Source organism: Musca autumnalis, unplaced genomic scaffold (assembly GCF_047663935.1).
Source record: "Musca autumnalis isolate F117 unplaced genomic scaffold, ASM4766393v1 scaffold_5, whole genome shotgun sequence".
Lineage (NCBI taxonomy): Eukaryota > Metazoa > Arthropoda > Insecta > Diptera > Muscidae > Musca > Musca autumnalis.
In genome coordinates, this window is record NW_027412088.1 from 16,682,039 (window position 1) to 16,703,717 (window position 21,679).

The 21,679-nt window shown below is 36.4% G+C and overlaps 1 protein-coding gene across 1 annotated transcript in view; it reads right to left on the reverse strand.

The window, feature by feature from the left end:
* SLO2 (slowpoke 2) overlaps positions 1-21,679 on the reverse strand; it is a 616,259-nt gene that overhangs the window by 71,002 nt on the left and 523,578 nt on the right. The window contains exons 12-13 of the mRNA XM_073991382.1: positions 14,680-14,829; positions 14,397-14,608 (exon numbers count right to left, since the gene is read on the reverse strand). Of these exons, the coding sequence (XP_073847483.1) occupies positions 14,397-14,608; positions 14,680-14,829 (362 nt within the window). The remainder of the gene's footprint in view (positions 1-14,396; positions 14,609-14,679; positions 14,830-21,679) is intronic.

Genomic DNA, 21,679 nt, shown 5'->3' on the forward strand with positions numbered 1-21,679 from the left:
CAAGTATTCCCTGTACATTCTCTGAAATTTTCAAGAAAATCGGTTCAGCCGTTTTACAAACATACTAACAAACACACATTGTCTTTTATATATAAGAAGATTTTATATTCTATACTTTATATTTTAAATTGTAAATATTATATTTTATATTTTCATAATTTCTGGAATTGTGTGTCAGTAGCAGCTAAAATATTGAGAGTTGAGCCAAGTAACCTTTCGCAAAAATGTTTCAATTAATGTGCTCAGCAATTCTTCAGACCATTCTGAAACTGTGAAACACTTATTTTATGTTGTTTAGGCGGTATTTCATATCATACTTTCTACAAAACATATTTCAAACAACGTTCAAAAAGGCTGTTTATTATCATATTTGAGATTTAAAAGCATTTATCAAATTGTTGTTGAAAAATATGCTGGAAACAACACGGTAGGTACATTTTAGAACAATGATATGCTCTGAAGAGTTGTGTATTACATTCCAGAGAATAGTTTTCCCAAAGATAACATTAAGAAAAATTTAACTGTTTTGCTGATACTCTGCGAAATATGTACAAATTACGGAATTTTTAGATATATTATAAAATTTGAGCAATAAATGAGGTTATTCGGTTTCATTACTTTTCCAAATATTTTCTTCTTGTTCTTATCTACAAGTTTGCCGCAGATGTAATGGAAAGATTCGTATTGGTTTCAAAGATATAGCTCTGATTTGCTTTAAAAAGTCACTATTTAACCATGTTTATATAGGGCCATAAAAACCGAACCCGATCTAACAAAACAAAACCCAAAGAGGGTTTTTATCTACAGGGTCTGCAGTTTCATAAAAACCGCATTAGAAGTAGTTTCCACAAAATTACATTGAAAATGTAGCACAGTGTAATCAAAAGTATAAATAAGACATTTTTAAATATTGAATTCTAAAACCCAATAGGACAATTTTTACAAAATTCTTATGTCAAGGAGTGAAATTTTATTTCCATTACAAAAGTACATGAGTACTTTTGAATTGTCAACATTTATTACTAATTTTAAGTACTCTAGTAAGGGATTAGATAGAATATTTTTCATAGTTTGGTAGAAGACTTATCTGGTAAAAAACCAAACGCATCATTTTTCCAAACTTGTCAAAATAATTATGCCAGGGACTGTACTTTATATACGGCATATTTATTGTATTTGCTTCTTTTTATACCCTCCACCATAGTATAGAGGGTATACTAAGTTTGTTTTTCCGTTTGTAACGCATTGAAATACTCATTTGCGACCCTATAAAGTATATATATTCTTGATCAGGGTAAAGTTCTAAGTCGATCTGAGCACGTCCGTCCGTCCGTCTGTGGTAATCACTCTAGCATCCACAAAAATGGAGATAGGACGCTGAAATTTTGGGAAAAAGCATCTTTTGTTTGCAGGCAGGTCAAGTTCGATGATGGGCTATATCGGTCCACGTTTTGGTATAGCCCCCATATAACGGTACCCCCCGATTTACGGTATTTTGACGTTTTTAGCTACATTTTCAGACCGATTTGGCTATAATTTGACATTTAGGGTTCTTAACATATAAACATATATAACAAAACTTGTGGACATAGGTCCACGTTTTGGTATAGCCCCCATATAACGGTACCCCCCGATTTGCGGTATTTTGACGTTTTTAGCTACATTTTTAGACTGATGTAGCTAAAATTTGACATTTACGATTCTTAAGTGTCAATAAACTTATATAACAAAAGTTGTGGACATAGGTCCACGTTTTGGTATAGCCCCCATATAACGGTACCCCCGATATACGGTATTTTGACGTTTTTAGCTACATTATCAGACCGATGTAGCTATAGTTTGACATTTAGAGTTCTTAAGTGTTAATAAACTTATATATTAGAAGTTGTGGACATAGGTCCACGTTTTGGTATAGCCCCCATATAACGGTACCCCCGATTTACGGTATTTTGACGGTTTTAGCTACATTTTCAGACCGACTTAGCTATATTTTGACATTTAGAGTTCTTAAGTGTCATTAAACTTATTTAACAAAACTTGTGGACATAGGTCCACGTTTTGGTATAGCCCCCATATAACGGTACCCCCGATTTGCGGTATTTTGACGTTTGTAGCTAGATTTTCAGACCGATTTAGCTATAATTTGACATTTAGGGTTCTTAAGTATCAATAAACTTATGTGACAAAACTTGTGGTAGGGTTCTTAAATGACAATGAACCTTTATAACTAGTGGACATAGGTCCATGTTTTGGAATAGCCTCATATAACGTTACCGCCCGATTTCTGGTATTTTGAGAATTTTACCTACAAGTTTTAACCGAATTATCTGTAATTTGAACATTTGACATTTGAAATTCTTAGTGGTCACCACACCTCTCCACCAAAAATTTTCAAGAAAGCCACCATATAACGGTACCTCCCGATTTTCAGTAATTTGATGATTTTACCTACAATATCAAACCGAACTAGCAGTAATTTGACATTTGAAGTTCTTAGTGGTCACAACACCTCTCCACCAAAAATTGCCAACATAAGTCCATGTTCGGATATAGCTTCAATGTAACGGTACCTCCCAATTTTCAGTAATTTGGCAATTTTATCTACAATTTTAAACAGAACTACCGGTAATTTGACATTTGAAGGTTGTAGTGGTCACAACACACTGCATCAACAATTTTCAACATAGCCCCAATATAACGATACTTCCCGATTTTCGGTACATTGAGGATTTTACTTAAAATGTTTAACCGAACGTAGGTCCATGTTTTTGTATAGCCACAAAACAAACCTCCCGATTTTCCGTACCTTGGCTTTATTTTTTGAACGAACTTTCTGTAATTTGTTCATTTAAGTTCATATTTTCGTATAGCACAGATACCTCCGAACTAGCTGTTAATGACATTTGAAGTTCCCACGTTATGTACCGTTTTTCGATATTTTGAGGATTCTAGCTAAATTTTTTAACCGAATTAGGAGCTATTTGACATTAAAGGCTCCCATCAAAAACTGTCAACATAGGCCCATATTTTATTATAACCCCTATATAACAGTACCTCCCAATTTCTAGCCCACCAAAAATTGCCAACAGTTAGATATAGGCACCATAAAAAAGGACCTCCCGAATGAAGCATTTTATGTTCATTATCTGACATTTTAACGTACTCACTTAAAGTTGGGGACAGGAATGAATATTTTATGGTGGAGGGTATGAAAAGTTCGGCCCGGCCGAACTTAATTCTTTTTTACTTGTTTGTATTTGCTTCTTTTGTTTTTTGTCGTTTTGAACTTGTGTGTCGTATTGTATTTAATGTAATTATTATCAATTAATATTATTAAATTTTATTTTAATTACTTTTTAATATTATTATTTATTATTTTAATTATTCTTATTATAAATTATGATTGTTATGCGGCCAATAGTATTAGTAAATGTTAAAGTGTTCGTCAGTGTATGTGTGAGTATTTTAGGTACCCAGCCAGCATTTGGAAGATTTTTTTTTCAGAAATCACATTGCGGAGTCTTCTTAGAGTCCTTTTGGTGATCAAAAGAGTTCAATTTAAAATACAATAACAAAATATATAGTAATCGAAAATAAGTCATTGAAGTGTTTAAAATTTGACTATTATTTTCGTTATTTATTGTCATATTTTGATCATCTGAAGATTCAAAAATGCTTTATCATACATGTGTTTGAAAAGTGATTATAATTACGTATCTTCTGAACATATTTTGAAAAGATAGGTGTGTAAACACTGATTGTTTTGTTTTTTTTTCTGAGCATAACTTTCATATAAATGACAGGTATAATATTAAGAATATTGACAAACACAACACATGTCCAGGTTTTGCAAGTGAATTGAAGAAACTGAATGAAGGAACAGTGTACTAACTAACCCCAACATAAAGGATTAATCAAAAATCATAAAAAAAAACAAAACAAATGAACGAAACAAAAAAGAATAAAAAAGGAAACACTTTTGATTTTTTTTTTCATATTTTCATCTAACGAATCATAAACGATTATAAAGATGACTCAAAAAAGACTAAAAATCACCAATAATTGATTAAAATACGACTCGAAAAAGACTTTATATGCCATCAGAAAATGGTCGAAAATTACTCTAAACTAATACAGAGGAAGACTGATATGTGATTTGTTTAGAAAAGTCGCCAATGGTTACGTTTTTCTCTTGACAAAACAGTATTTTATGATCAGTCGGATCAAAAAAGATTCAAATATGATTAAAAATTTTAAAAAATGCTGGCTTGGGTAGGATAGAAATTAAAATTATAATGACTTTGAAAATCCCTTGAATTTTGTTTATTTTGCCAGTAACCAACAGAACTTAAAAATTTTTGAAAACTACAACTCAAAATCAAGTTTTTGGAGGATATTTTATAACACTGTATGTAATTTTTTGAGACATGTTTTATTAACCATATTCTGACACCACAGAGTGATAGAAGACCTAAAATAAGAAGACACGTGCTCCGGCGTTTTTTCCCTATCACTTCAACTTTCGCGGTTATGGGCCCCTAAAGGCCTGAGGCTTTGATGTCAAAAGGGATCATTTTGTCAGGCATATATCTTCTAAACTGCTAGGAATTTGGGTTTACTCTTGGAAGCAAAGTTGTAGCTCTTGTCCTAAAGAATAAAAATTGTGAACACATAAGAACCATTAAACTTCATCTTCAGGGTCAAAATCGCCAAGGTCAAATTTCCATTATAATTTTTATTATGAATGAAAAGTTCAAATAAAAGTTGACAAAACTGTTGCTATCGGTAGAACTTTTTTGGTCGCTAACTTACCGAAAAATATCGTTAATTACCGAATTTACAAGCACTTTAATTTTACCGATTTTTGTCGGTAACTCAAAAGTGTGTTAGAGAATCGCACTACTGGACAGGAAAGACTGACTTATAATAATCGAATTTTGAGTTTAATGAACAGTTCCTAGAATCTTTATATGTTGTAGAAAGTTGTTTATTGAAATCTTAGGTACATTTTTGTGGTTGACTGCATCCTAAATTTGTAGGCGGATGGTATCCGTGGACCAGAATATGGGAAAAAAGTAGAAGAATATAATATTTTATAATATAATGTTTTTTGCTATTTTCGCATTTAAGAACCGTTCATAGACATTTCGTATGTTCCTGAAAGTTGTTTGCTGATATCTTTGCTACATTATTGTGGTTGATTGTTTTCTTAAATTTTGAACGGTTTAGAATCTATGGAGCGAAACCGATAAAAGGGAATAAAAATAGAGAGAATAAAAATTGGCCATTAAAAACCGTTCCTACAGAGTTTGTATGTTCTAACAAATTGTTTATTGAGATCTAGGGAACATTTTTCTAGTTGGTTGTTTGCTTCATTTTTGATCGGTTTGATATTTGCAGACTAAAATCCGAGAAAAAATTATAATGGAAGTATGACCTTGACGATTTTGACCGTGAGGATGAAGTTTAATGGATCTTATGTGTTCACAATTATTATTCTATAGGACGAGAGCTACAACTTTGCTTCCACGAGTAAACCCAAATTCCTAACGGTTTAAAAGATATGTGCCTGACAAAATGATCCCTTTTTACATCAAAGCCTCAGTTTTTGGGGACCCATAACCGCGAAAGTTGAAGTGATAGGAAAAAACGCCGGAGCATGTGTCTTCTTATTTTTTGTCTTCTATCACCCTGTGGTGGCAGAATATGGTTAATAATTTTCGTGTCGTATAGTGTAATAATTGTTCCACAAATATCCCATACGGACTAGGGAGACTTCTCTCATATCAATGAGTGCACCCCGTTCCATATTAGCTTAATGATATGGGACCTACTGTTTATCGCCGAGTCCGAACAGTGTGTCTGAAGACACCACTTTGTAGAGAAGTTTTACATGGCTGAAATACTCAGGAAATGTCGCCAAAATTACTGAGAGGTATTTTGCCACCGTTGAAAATTTTGATGTTGATTGGCCGGGGAATCGAACCCACGACCTTCAGCGTGCAAGGCGGGTGTGCATACCATTGCACCACGGTGGCACCCTAGGAGAATATTTTAGGAGGATATTTTAACATTTCTGAAATATGGATTGAAGGGGTGAAGCCACACCCCAGCCAATCAATCACACACATAGACAAGGGTTCATCGGCAGCAGCAGTTTGACAGTATAGTGTGTGGACCGCATTACTTATTCTTATTAATTATTACTATTATTTGTTTTTATTAATATTATTATAGCTGGTTATTATAATTATTATGTTTAATGAAATTATTTTTGATTTTATAATTTTTATTATTATTGCGTCTCACATCCACATACATACAAATTGTAAAAATTGTATCAAAAGGAAATCAAATTAAAAAATATACACATACATATCCATTTATGGAAAAAGCATGCAGAATATCCTAAAAAATATAAATACGAAATATGAATGTAGTGGAATGCGGGTTTAACGACAATCTTTATTACTGCTGGTTTTTAAGCAACTGTTTTAATTTAATGAACTTTCCAACAAAAGTATATATAAATACGTAAAACTAATCATATCTCAAAACATTACAAGCGCATTCCACAGTACTACCATTCATTATTGTCATTATTAAACAGTGTTTTAAATGACTGAAATGAAAAATGTATATGAGTATGATAAAGATAATTTTGTGTTTTGAATCCCTTCTATGACAGAAACGGAACCTAAAGAAAAAATTGGGGGAACTATGTGATGGCAATCCTAAGGGATGTGGTTTCCAAAACAATGGAGGGCTGGGGAACAAAACTACTTGGGACAAAAATCCAGTAATAAAGCAAAAAATCTTCCAAATTCTACTGTTCGAAAAAGAAAACTATTTTAAGGTACGAGCTTTTTGTTTCTTTTTTTGCAAAAGGATATCTGGGAAATTTTATTTCAGGGGTTCGGATGGGGGGAAAAGTAAAATTTCGGTGTCACACTCACGCACAAATAGTGTTGTAAAATCACATTCGGAGCTATGCCGTTCTATAATCGGCATATTCATGGTGATGGTTTTGGTGTTGTTCATAGTGGTGGTGGTGGTGGAGATGTTGGTTGTTGTGGTCGCGGCGGCATTGACGGCGACAGTGGATTCGTTCGGACCACCCCCCAACAATACCGCATCATAACTAAGACTATGGGGCACACGTACACAAACGGATGGTATGGGGACCGTGTGCGATGATAATGATGTTGATGTTGTTGCTGTATTAATGGATGTTGTTGTTGTAGTACTTGTTATTATTGTTGGGTATACATATTGACAAAGATTGGTTGATGTTGTTGTTGTAGTATTTGTTGTTAAAAAATTTATAGCTGTTGTTGTTATTATACTAATATTACTATATAAACTATCATTATCATTGTTGTGGTTGTAGTTGTTGTTTTGATTATTATAGATGTTAATATTGCTACAACTATTGTTGTTGTTGAATGTGGTTGCTATTGCTGTTACTGTTACTGTTGTTATGACTGTATTATTTGCTGTGGTGTTAGTGTTTATGTTGTTATCTGTTGTTGTTAGTTTGTTGGGTATGTTGTTGTTTTTTAGTAAACAGAAAAGGAAAATAAATAGAAAATATTTGCAAAAGAAAACAAATGAAATGATTTGAAATCATCAAATCAATCATAACGGAAATTGTGGTTTATGTACATATTTGTTTAGCAGATAATGAGGTTTATATGAATGTGTTTGGAGATTTATTTATACTAATGTTAAATACGTTTAAAAATGTTTTGTCATCTTCTCTAAAGACACTCTGTCAAAACACAGTTAGCAATTGAATAAGTCGATACGTCCTGCTAAGAAGGAAACAGTTCAACTGCTAATGATGCTGAAGAAAAATTGGCTAAACAAAGCGAGCGCAGCATTAGGAAGACTGGAAGGGAGTATGTAGAAGTTCATATAAATGTGTATACCTTCAAAGACACATGGAAGCCTATTGAAAAAATGCATCCACAGATCAGGTTAGCAAAACAGGGCTTATAATAGAAAAAATCATGCGTAATTAAGTCTTGAGGTTTATATAGAAGTAGTGTCTATCTCAGGACCTGAGATAGTTTTTTTTTAATAGGCCAGGTTGGGAGTGTCGTCAATCTTTGCCCTATGGGAATTTAGAAGGCTGCGCCAACCTAAACGTAGTTGAGCCAAAACTACTCTGGTTAGTCGAGGCAAGCACCTATAGTTGTTTATGACATCTGCGAATACAAAAGTGTGAATGCTATCTAAACCTGCTTGATAGGCTTGCTGATCTAGGGGTTCTCTCTTATATCGTTAGTCCTCTCTCTTTCTCTCTAGATCATAAAGAATCCTCTTGAAATTCCTGTGTGGGCGAGTCCTATACATTATAAGGTATCATCATCCATTGTAAGTTGTGGTGGTTCCTTCTTGGTAGGAAGAGATCTAATACTCTTCTCTTCGCCCTGTCATTCACGGGGTGATCGACAAACTGTCGATTAAAATAACTTGGCCATCTCTTCGGATCAGTCAGCTTAACTTCGTGACTGTGGTCCTATCTTCCTTCTTCCAAGGGTTCTAGAGTGATTTAACTGACGTCCTGAATTCATTTATTCCACTTCAAATAGTGCAAGTCTTCGGGTAAATTCTTATGCTAACCGACAAACCCGCTAACTTCTAGTGTCAGCTCGCTGATAGTGCTCCCAATAGTGCAACTCTTCCCGTCGCCTCTTCTGGGAAGTTTGGACTCACATCGGGTATTCGACGAGCGACTGCAGCAGTGATGATGTCTCGGAACGTTCTTTCTGCTATCCGAACTTCCGAAGGGTTAAGCAGTTCTCCGAAGCGATTGGTGAACTCTCTGAAAATAGGTCAGAGGTGATGAAATCGGGCGGTTCGCTGATGACGACAAGTATTTTGAAGTGGTCTGACCCACTTTTTTGCCTTAATAAGGCAAAAATAAAAAATAAACGACTGGTTGCCAGGTGAAATCATTTGTCAAACCTTGCTACGCGATGTTGTTGCTGTAGCGGCATGAAACCTACGTAGAAGTAAAGGTTTGATGCTCGATTGGCAGCCGCTCACCGAAACACTATGGTTTCGGTCAATCCGGAACGTAAGAACCCGATGCCCGCTCCCAATGATTATGTTTGGTACTCTCCACTAATTCTGGAAGTGATGATATCATTGACCATGCTATATCTCCCTGGTCATTACTTAGAAACGAAAGCGCCTGATGAGCACTAAAGCCAGTAGGTTATGATTTTCCAAAAGTTGGCTGGCTATATCATTGTCTATTTCGACTTGAATAATTCTATAAGAAATAATCATTCTCAGGTACCCTATTTATTACATGTCGCAAATGTCTCACAGAGCATCTCTGGCTGGTGATTTGGTGGTTTCGGTCAATCCGGAACGTAAGAACCCGATGCCCGCTCCCAATGATTATGTTTGGTACTCTCCACTAATTCTGGAAGTGATGATATCATTGACCATGCTATATCTCCCTGGTCATTACTTAGAAACGAAAGCGCCTGATGAGCACTAAAGCCAGTAGGTTATGATTTTCCAAAAGTTGGCTGGCTATATCATTGTCTATTTCGACTTGAATAATTCTATAAGAAATAATCATTCTCAGGTACCCTATTTATTACATGTCGCAAATGTCTCACAGAGCATCTCTGGCTGGTGATTTTTCATAAAAAATGCTTTAGTTTTCGATAATTCTTTGTAGAAAAAAATTTATTGAAAGGGATTACTATGTCTAAGGGAGATACGTAGCAAATGGAGAGGTAAAACTATTTATTTTTTAATTTTACTTCCGCAGCGTACTTGTTCATTCGATCCACCGAAATGAATTGTGTACTTTTGTGCTAAAAGTCCACAGGAATATACACCATCAATGTTCCTTAGAAACAAGTTTTATTGTTGTTGTAGCAACGCATATATGTATGTTCGTTCGCGTATTATTTCTGTTAGCAGGTTCTGGTTCCTCTGTATCCAGACTCAAGAATTCTGCAAACTGGACGGGTTGCGTCAATAAAGAATCAGGAGACATGTGTGTGGGGTTAGCTCGGCAGCTAAACAAATGCAGTGTGTCGTGTGGTCCCAATCCAAATGCCGGGCAAGTGTTGGGTATCGTGGCATGAATTCAGGTACAATAAGAATTGAAGCGGCTGCATCGTCTGGATCTTAACTGGGCTAAAACCCCTCGTGTTTGCCTTGACAGCTGGCGTTCTTCTGCAGCGATGGATGGGGGTGGGGGTCCCCAAGTACGGCATTCACACTGTATCTCCAAGCCTGCCTGATAGGCTTGTTGGTTTAGAGGTTCTCACTTATACCTTTGGACTTCTCTCTAGATCATGAAAATCTCTCCTGACGTGCCTGGGTTGGGGAAGCCTGTCAAGTAAATCGTGACAGGGATGCTCACTGCGATATCACTCAAGCAGGTAGAGCATTGACAAGATCTTGTTGTGCTGACGCACCGGCAAAACCTTCGTTTCTTCATGAAGATGGTTCACTGGTGTCATGATGAGGCACCCTGTTGTAGTCCTAAGTGTGGCATTCCACAAACGACAGGCGTCCGCACATATAGTTGATTACCCAATTTTTCAAACACGTATGGAGAGCTTGGCATGGTTGACGGTATCGAAGGCCTTCGAAAAGTCAAGAACAACAATGACAGTTCGGTCGCACGGCCTGTTGTGGTTTAGTCCTCTACTGATACATATGTGTGGATATGGCGTCAAAGGCTGTTGTAGTATTACGCATTTGCCGAAATCCATATTGATGTTGGGCAACTGGAAAACAACTTCTCATCGGCCTGTACGACTCTGCTGTAATCCTTGACAGTCTTCAGTAGCGGGACCACCCTGCCAACTTTCCAGGCTTCTGGTACAATATGGTTGGCTAACGATAGGTTGAGGACACCTTTTAAATACTCATCTTCGGGTTGATACAGTTGCTTAAGCATTACCATCGATATTCGTTGTGGGCCCTATGCTTTGGATGATTTCGCTTTTCGGATGGCATCTGCAACATCGCCCATCGTAAATTGTGGTGGTACCTCCTCGGCTGGGAGGGCTCTTCTTATACGGCGTAGCACACTCCTCTTTGCCCTGTCAATCTCGGTGTGTTCTATGAACTGTCGGCTAAAATAACACGCGCACCTCTTTGGGTCACTTTGTCATCCTTCTTTCAAGGATTCGAAAGTGATTTAACCGTAGCCCACAATTTACTTAATCCTGTACCAATGTTGCATTGCTTCAGGTGGTCTAAACACTTTTTCCGCCTACTAGCCTCTTGACTTCAAGAGTAAGCTCTCTAACTCTAGGGTTCGTACAACGAAGCTCATCACGCTCATTTGCTATTCCCGTCGCCTCTTCTGGGAAATTTGGTTTTATTGGTAGTGAGAGGCTGCTGAAGTAATTATGTCCCGGAAAGTTCTGTCAGCTACCCGAGGATCTTTGAAATCTTACCAATCAGCTTTCCCATGTTTCAGAAAAGTACGGCGTGCAGAGGTTATGAAATCGGGTGGTCAATTTACGTAGACGATGATACGGAGGTGGTATGAGCCAAGGAAATGGCGAGCTGTGGCTATCTCGTCTAATCCTCGTAGGAATGTCTTCATCCACCATGCAAAATGTGGAGCTATTAATTTGCTCGGTTGTTGATTACAACATTTTTCGGAAGGATCGCTCAAGCGGAGGAGGAGAAGGACTTGCCTTCCTTATACACCCGTCTGTCTAGTACAGACCTATCTCGCTTTAGCTTAACTCTATTGAGCAAAGCAGGAGAGAAGGAGTAAAGTGTGGTACTGCCGAGGTAGATCTGCTTAATGTGTACATACTGCGGGGTCGTCACGTATTCCGACGACGACGAAGAATCGGACGACGAAGTTGGAGACACACTGGGAGATGTTCTAGCGCAGCAAGCAGCAACATATCTATCGCAGTAATCCCGGGTGCGATTAAGAGCACCCTCGAAAATGCACCCTACATTCATTATATCTCACGATTATTGACATGTCGTGGATGCGGATCTGGCAAACGTAACAGATCCATACTGGCCTGGAGTTCATATCTATCCTGTCATGGACCAAAAGAGTTCGGAGCAGGCATTCCGCGATAAATTGTCCCTTCTATGTTGAAAAAAAGAAATACACGAACACATAACTGTTGAGGTGACGACCCCTGGGCTAAGATTCCTCCGAGTCGATCCGGCGAATAGAACTAAATCCCAGGGACGTAGCCAAATCAGTGGCAAAACATCTTTTTAACAATTTACTTCCATGGCATATTGGTTCGTTTGGCCCACAGGCATGAATTACTGTATAAGTTGGTGATTTGTGTGGAAGGAAAAAAACCTTAATGGGCCCTTCGCGTTTCTGATTCCTGGGAATGAACTGATCAAAAGTCCTTTAGACCATAGGTCTACGGTGAAAATCGAGCCTCCCGATTTTGACTTTAAGTTTCTTATCCACGTTTTTTTGACATTTTGGCATAAAACGGTCAAACCATTGAGATTTTCGATCTAACACACAGACAAAAATTGTAGACAAGGCAGTAATTAAGAACTATCTAATACATCGCAAAAGCATTGGAACGCTCCTTCAGGCGCTTTTAGCCTTGAGAAGGTGCAAACTTTTTGGAAAATATCGATAAATGGCACTGTGCTACAATATTTGACCAGAAAAAAATTCAAGCGTTTTGATGCAAAATTCTATCGGATCCATGGAGAACGAAAACGCCTTTAGTTCGTTTGGCCAATACCACCTAAAGAAGCATTTCCATGCTTTTGCGATGTATTAGAGAGTTCTTAACTACTGTCTTGGCTACAATTTTTGCCTTTGTGATGGATCGAAAATCTCGATGGTTTGGCCGTTATATGCCAAAATATCAAAAAAACGTGGATAAAAAACTTAAAGTCAAAATCGGGACCTTTTTGCTCAGTTCAATCCCAGGAATAAGAAACGCGAAAGGCACATTAAGGTTTTCAATCGCCCCGGCCTAGTATAGACCTTCTATGTTCCCAAGGAACGAGTTTTCATGCATTTTATATGTTAAGGGCACATGCTAAAACTTAAATATCTCTTCAGTAACTGACTTTAAAAATGTCAACACTCATTGTTCTATGGCAATACGTTCATTGTGGCTTTACTTTACGGCTCCTTTGTTCGACAACTAACGTTCTTTTTTTGTACTTTTTTTACGAGACGCCATCATAACTTCAACTGAGATTCTTGTGGGAATCCTGATAGTTGCATTTTAATATCTGGTTTCGTTAAAACGAGTGATTGACACGGGCGACACAAAGAGAGAACGACCAAAAGAAGCAACAACAAACTCTAATGATTGGACCATAAAAATGACTTTACTGTTCGCTGCTGTTTTTTTTTTTTTTTTGAGGGGGAGACCATTTTATGACTTGAAGGATTTTTCAGGGTATGCAAATAATTTTAGCGAAATTACAATCGTAAAAAATGGTTGTAGGAATACTGATGAGACGAGAGCCATCAAAGAGAATGGAAATCTGATTATATCTTTAATTTCCAACTTAAAATAAACGACCATGAAAAGGACCAAATAAAAACTGGAGCAGTTATGGTGGCAGCGTAACGAATGGCTGCAGTGGATGAATGGATGCTTTTAATGCAGCAGAAGTTGATGGTGCTGCTGCTGTTTAAAGATGATTGCTCAATATGGACGGACCTCCTCACGTAAATGATTGGAATTAAGTCATTTGAAGAGTTAGTTGTGGTAGAACATAAATTATGTTTGGCTATGAGATTTACAACTGTGGAATGTGTGTACGGTGGAACATCTCTATAATGTAGCACTTGGGGACCGACGAATTACTAGGTTATAGGGAAAATTCGTTAGAGATTATTTTGTGTGAGAATTTTTGCTTGTGCCTCAATAACGACTTCGTTACAGGGAAGATCGTTATAGAGAAGTTCGACTGTATTTGTATTTAAAGGCAATTTTAAACAAAAAATATATTTTTAACTTAAAACCAATAATAGCACCTAACATTATTCTCATTCACGCATACACACATGTAAATGGACGCACTCACACGCACACACAATTAGCAAGGAAGCTTAGTATATTATGTAACAATTAATTAGTAGTAGCAGTAGTAGTTGTTGTAGAGTAGCACAGTAATGAAATGTTAACAAATAAGTTTAGCCGTAGATTATGTTTATGCTTTTCTTTCAAAAAGAAGATCAGTTTATATTTGTTTTTTTTTTGTTTCTTTTATCAAACAAAACAAGGAGGGAACATAAAAACCAACACACAATAGACAAAACAAAACGTAAAAAATAGAACACAACTCAAAACGCAAAACGAAAACAAACAAATCAAAGAAATCATCATCATCAAAACAAAACAAATGTAAATTTTATTTGTTTTTCTTTAACTTACCATTTTCCTTGCCCGTCGTCACATTATCCGCATTTTGATTCTGTTGATTTTGATTGACCACAAATGCAGAATTTTCTTCCTTGGTGATGCTCATGTAGTAGCAGGTGTCATCCTTTTTCATGATATGCCGTGGACCAGGATTCAACAATATCGTATCTTCATAGAATTCTGGCAAATGAGCTGGACGCACACCCACCAAGGCCACGCCATATCTGGAAGGAGGGTAGGGGAAATTAGTTTCTTTTTTGGGGGGAAAGAAAGCTTTGTGGGTATCTTGACTTACTTTCGATGTGAATGGAAACTGGCATAGGTGAAACTTTTACCCTCATATTCACCAAAGAAACGACTATCACCCAAAACGATGTGATAGATTTCATTACCCGAACATTTGCCATATAAACGATGCCATTCTTCGGGTGATTGTTGTCCTTCCCTAGATACAAATAAGGGAAAGAATATTAAAACCGTACTAAAGTGCAAATATAGAAAAATAAAAGTGAGAGTTTCCCTATGGAAACTCGAGTTCATAAAAACATTGGCCAAAAATAGGAGTTGGCGTAGGTGGATGAATTTTAGTACAAGTAATTTTTGCAGGCTGGCAATGTCGAGGTATAGCCCCCATATAACAGTACTTCACAAAAAACTTTCTCGATAAAAATTATGGACATGGGTCCACGTTTTGATATTGACCCCATATAACGGTACCTCCCGAATTTGAGTATTTTGAAGTTTTTACCTAAGTTTCTCGATCAAATTTGCTGAATTTTTGCTTTGTGAGTTCCCAGTGGACAAAAAAAAACTTTTTTGATTAAAATTATGGACTTCATATATTTTTGTGAGCTTATTGAATACATACAAAATTTGCCTTTGAATAAGAGAATTTTCCTTTCCATATCGTGAAATTTCTACCAGACTTAGATGGGTGCCAATATAGACTCAATCGGTCCACTTCTTTGGGTACTTCTCACACAAAATTTCGCAAAGTTCAGTTTAGAAACTGCTCTCGAATTGCTTTGATTTTTGCTGTACCAACTTGTATTCACTGTCTCTTATACTACGTTACAAATTTCATCAGTGGCAAGTCCATACTTCCTGATAAAATAGTCTGAAAGTTGCAAAAAAATAACCATTACACCGTGTGTAGTGGTTGGATCGTAAGGTAAAATTTGGCATTTGTATAACTTTATCCAAACTTAGTTTAAGTTCGAAGATAAGCCATATTGGTCCGCAACTTCAGGTATCAACTCCACAAAATTTTAAAAAAAAGTTCGGAAAAATTGTGCGCATGATAACTCTTGAAGGGAGTAAACGTTATAGTCCATATTTCCACATCGTTAAATTTCTACCAGACATAGATGAGATTGCAATATAGACTTAATCGGTCCACTACCTCGGGTATCTCCCACACAAAATTTGGCAAAAATTCAGTTTAGATCAACCGATTCGGTCCAAAATCAGTTTGTTCAAACATAGTTTAAGTTCGAAGATAAGTTCTATCGGTCCTCCCCACAAAAGTTGAAATATGTTGGGAAAAAATGTGCGCACGATAAGTGTTGAAGGGAGTGACCGATTTGGTCCATACTTTTCACATCTTAATATATCTACCAGATATAGATCAGGTTCGAATATGGACTATATTTGTCTACTACATTGGGTACCTTCCATACAAAATTTTGGATAAATTCACTTTAAGACCTGCTCTCGAATCACTTTGATTTTTGTTGAAGCAACTTACATTCGCTGCCCCACATACGACGGTATAAGTTCCTTCAGGGGCAAGTCCATAATTCCTGAGAAAATAGCCTGAAAGGTAAAAAAAAATTCCTATGACACCGTGTGTAGTGGTTGGAGCGCAAGATAACTCTCGAACGGATCTGCCGATTCGGTCCAAAATGTGGCCTTCGTATTATTTTGTGCAAACTTAGTTTAAGTTCGATGATAAACCATATCGGTCCACTTCTTCAGGTACCTCCCCCACAAAAGTTCAAAAATGTTCGGAAAAATTGTGCGCACGATAAATCTTAATGGGAGGGACCGATTTGGTCCATACTTTACACATGCTAATAAATTTGTCTTTTCAATCGGGTACCTCCCACACAAAATTTTGGATAAATTCACTTTATGACCTGCTTTCGAATCAATTTGATTTTTGTTGAAGCAACTTGCATTCGCTGCCTGAATTACGACAGTAAAAGTTTTTTCAGGGGCAAGTCCATACTTCTTAAGAAAACAGCCCGAAGGTTTTTCTAGTGGCCCTGTTTAAAGCGATATTATTATGTTTTTCGTAGGCTAGTGTGATAAAAAAGCTCGATCTATCGATATTCCCGCAAATTTTTGAGCTTTAATCCAATCCATACTTTTGTCGGTTCAATCCACACAGGCTGAGGGTATATCTCTGTCGGCAAAGCTGACTGATACGTTTTTACTTGTTTGGGAGCAAGTCCATACTTCTTGAGAAAACAGCCCAAAGGTGTCCGAAAATCCTTGTATACCAATGCTGTTCGTTATGGTCCTGTTTACTGCGATATTATGTTTTCCGTGGACATCGATGCTTCCTGGCATGCTGGTCCAAAAGTTTTTCGATGACCCACTGAAATGACTATCGAAAAGATATGACTCCCGAAATAAGATCCACTTCAATAACGGACTATGTCTGTCCATTCCTTTAAGTCACTCCTCCGCAACACTTTTGAACTTTAATTCTAATCCACATTTTTGTCGGCAAGTTCAAATTTTCAAAAAGGCCACAAAATACTGAAAAGTCCCTAAATACATTCGATCTGCCCGTAGTTGAAAGTTTTAATAAACATAGGCTGAGGTTATATCTCTAGCGGCAAAGCCGAATGATATCTTTTTAGTTGTTTGTTAATAATTTCAAATTTCGATTTTGACTGTCTACCATTTTTTAAATGGTTTTATTTAGCTCACCCCGTTTGTTTTATTATTTATTCTTGGGTCAAATTTAGTAATTCAAATTTCACCCTCTTCCTGTCAACCGATTAATCTGAAATTTTGTATACACTCTGGATTTTGGTGACAATACAATTAGGTTTATTCATTATCATTATAAATTCAAGATGGCGGCCGCTACAAAATGGCGGATAACTTAGGTTTTATCAATCCCATCAATATGGGTATCAAATGAAAGTGCTCAACCAGTAGAATACAATGTACTATATAAAATTAAAATCCAAGATGGCGGCCTCTACAAAATGGCGGATAACTTAGGTTTTATCAATCCCATCAACATGGGTATCAAATTATAGGTCTCAACAAGTAGAATACAATTTACTATGCAAAATTGAAATCTAAGATGGCCGCCGCTACCAAATGGCTGATAACAATTTTTTATCAATCCCACCAATATGGGTATCAAATAAAAGGGCTTGACAAGAAGAATACAGTGCACTATACAGTACATCTTATACACCCGAAAGCCATACAGTTTCTAGCTAAGTACAATTACGGGACGGCTGAAAGAAGAATGTTGCCTTTAATAGTATCATTGGCTTCTACAATACATAAAATGCAGGGCAGCACTGTGGATCACGCAGTCGTATACTTAGGTGCGAAACTGTTTGAAGGAGGTCAAGCCTACGTGGCTCTTAGTAGAGTAAGATCTTTGCAGGGACTACGTATAGAGGAGTTGGACTGCAATAAACTTACGGGCAAGAAACCTCGCAATTATGAAGCACTAAATGAATTAAACAGAATGCGAAATAAAAACTAAAAACTAGAAAATAAAAATAGGTAAAAAAACTTTTTAAGTTCAACGGTTTTATGTTAAACATACATTGCAATGTTTAAGATAAATGTACTAAAAACCAAAAAATAATAAAATAGATACAGTCGTGGGAATTATAAACATATGCATAGACTAGACTAAAATAAAACCGTGGGGCACATCAATTGTCTACAATCGTTGATTAAAATGTTTGTTTTGTAATGTTACACTATAATTAGGCAGTTGTTCAACCGACAACGATTGACGTGTGATAAGTAGGGTTAGAATGTGGAAACAAGCTAGCAAGCTCGATTATAAGCGAGTTTTAGGGTTTCATAGTGGTGAGCGAGTAGTACTTTGTCGATTAAAGAGAAACTACGAGCAGTGAAACGATTCCTCGCCAGCCAGCAGTGTGAATGTCCAACGATAAACTATTTGAAACATCTCTTTTATTTACATGGAGTGTATAACTATTAGAATTTCCATGAGCAAGAAAATAGTAAGTAATTTCCTCACCGTCTGCGGGCCAACTGCCTAACGACGAATTAAACGATTCTTCTATCGCACATTAAGTCGATAATTTGTAGACAATTGACGTGCCCCACGGTTTTATTTTAGCCTAGTCTATGCATATGTTTATAATTCCCACGACTGTATCTATTTTATTATTTTTTGGTTTTTAGTACATTTATCTTAAACATTGCAATGTATGTTTAACATAAAACCATTTAACTTAAAAAGTTTTTTTACCTATTTTTATTTTAATTTCATATTTTTAAAATTATTTTAGGTACTTAATAAGCCCACAAAAATATATGATGATCAGTCCATTCGTTTTCGGGCTTTAGGCGACACCGTAAAACGCTTTGTTAAAAGAGGGGTAACTGGCGTTTTCAACAACACGAAAAATAAATAAAATTGATGAACTAAGAACTACAGACCTTGATAAACATCATATGATCACTATTTACTTCCAATGAAATATGAAACCAAATTTATAATATCCAAAACAACCTAAAAATTAGTTTTATAATGACCGTTACTTTAAATATTCAAATATTTGAAGAAAATAATGATATTTGTATTGGGAAAATATGCACATTTCCATCAATTATTAGATTTAAATCCTTATATAGACAAAACTACTTGACGTATCAATATTAAGACCTTCTAATTGGAATGTTTTCTATCGATTCCCATCAATATATTTGTACCCCGAAGTACTTGGTTTTGACCATTTTGGCCGCTGTTGTGACACTCTGCGATCCTGCATATACATGGGTACCGATATCAGTGAGAATAGTATATGGGTTAGACTTATAAAAAGGACATTCCCATTCTACCCCCAACTTATCGATCAATTCATGTGACACTTTTGTACCTGACATAACGCAAAGCTAATATGAAGGAAATCGATATGGATATCCACATATCGCTCATTTACTCAAATAGTGACACATCTCAAAAAATCTAGTTTCGAGAAAAACGCTTTTTAAGTTGGCGATTAAAATTTGACTTCCCAAATTAAAAATGTTATTACACAAAAAATAAAATGACTACTTGGACCATCTTTTGTAAAGAGCTTAACAGATATCAGTGCTAAATTTCTGTGTAAGATCAAGCATGATTTGAATTGTTTTAGTGGTTCTTAAACCCAAAAAAACTTTTTTGTTGAATTATGTCAAACCCGTAGTAAATGAGCTGTATCTCGTTGGGTTTTAGAGATATCAACATGAAAATTTGACACAAGATAAAATAGAAGTCTGAGAAAAAATAGAAATTGTTAACTCAGAAAACGTATTTTTTGAGTTATGTCACTCTTTGAGTAAATGAGCGATATCACGATAGCAGTAACTCGTTATTGTCCTTTATATCTGGTATCTTGATAAAATATTAATGTTCATATCAAATTGTTTGTTTAGCATTGTTAAAAGCTTTTGAATTAGTATTAACAACTTAATTAAACAATAAACGATTAACATAATATTGACATGGTCAAAGGACATTCATCAATTTGGTATTGACATAATTTGGATAAATATTTGTAAGTTTATATAATTTATTAGATAGAACAAACAATTAAGCAGCCATTTCGTTCCTCAACTATTAAGACAACAAACTGGATAAACAAGTAAATAATATTTATGCCAGCAACGAGTGGGAGTAACAAATTGTTATATTAAATGCAGACATTAAAGGAGTAGTCGCTAACAGATATTTCCCCTGCCTTGCTTTTCTTTTATAAAATTAGCTTAAATTAGTTTTCAAAATTCATCTTTCAAATATTCATCTCCCAGTAGTGCAATTTCCTGTGTTTTTGGGTCAGCAGCATAAAACATTAGCTAATTTCCATAATACCGTTGTATTGGATGGATAATGCTGTTGTGTTTTATATTCACCAGTTGGTAGCCACTATCTGTCGCTTTCGGCAAATAACTGAATTTATGTGGCTCCAATGTTGTTGCCATTAATGTCGTTGCCGTCGTCGACGAGATTGTGGCTTTGATAGTGGTTGTGCATTAATGCTCACTTAAAATGCATTAACAGTGGGTCTCAGAGGAACACAATTCACCAATGTGTATAAAATATAAATCGAAGAGATTTTTTTCCAAGTTGGCGAATAAATCGCCCCCCTTGTAATTTAATTATCCACGCCTGTAGATAAATTATCCACGTGAGTGAATAAATCAGCATCGATAGTTAAATTACCCACCATAGTTATCCACGTAGATAAATTATCTACGTTGATTGAATAATTATCCACACTGGTGAATAAATATTCACGTTAGGAAATAAATTATCCACATTGGTGAATTAATTATTCACGTTGGTGTATACGTTTTACGGTATTCACGTTGATGAATAAAATATTCACGTTGGTGGATAAAATTTCCACGCCGGCGAATAAAATTTTTATGTTAGGGAGTAATTTATCCACGTTGGTGAATAAATTATCCAGGCTGGTTGTTGTTGTTGTAACAGTGTTTTATTATTATGTTTGTATGTTCGTTCTCCTGTTCAATCTGGCTCTGGGTCTATCTCCAGTGCCAGGAAGTTGGCTACTTCGATGGGATGTAACCACAGATCCACTGGAGTCAGATGAGTAGGCTTGGCGGGGCAGTATCGTGCGGGCCCATGCCGCATACTAGGCAGATGTCTTGCACGGTGCGATCGATTCCCGCCCAATAGGAATTTAGGCGACTGCAATATCCCGAGCGTAATTGAGCCAAAACTACTCTGGTTTGTCGTGGCAGCTGACGCTCTTCAGTTGCGATAGATGGGGGATGTGCTCCGATGACTGCATTCACACAATAATTGCTTATAATTGCTTAGCAACTGTGTCCGTGTGAATGCTGTTCAAACCTGCCTGATATGCCTGTTGATCTAGAGGTGCTCTCCTATATTGTTGGACCGTCGTCTCTAGAGCATGAATATCCTTCTTGACATGCCTGGGTGTATCGGAATGGCTCTCACGGTAACACCCGAGCAAGTACTGCAACGATAGCATCTCATTATGTTGTTGTACTGAAAGAATCTTTGCTTCCTCATGTAGATGGTC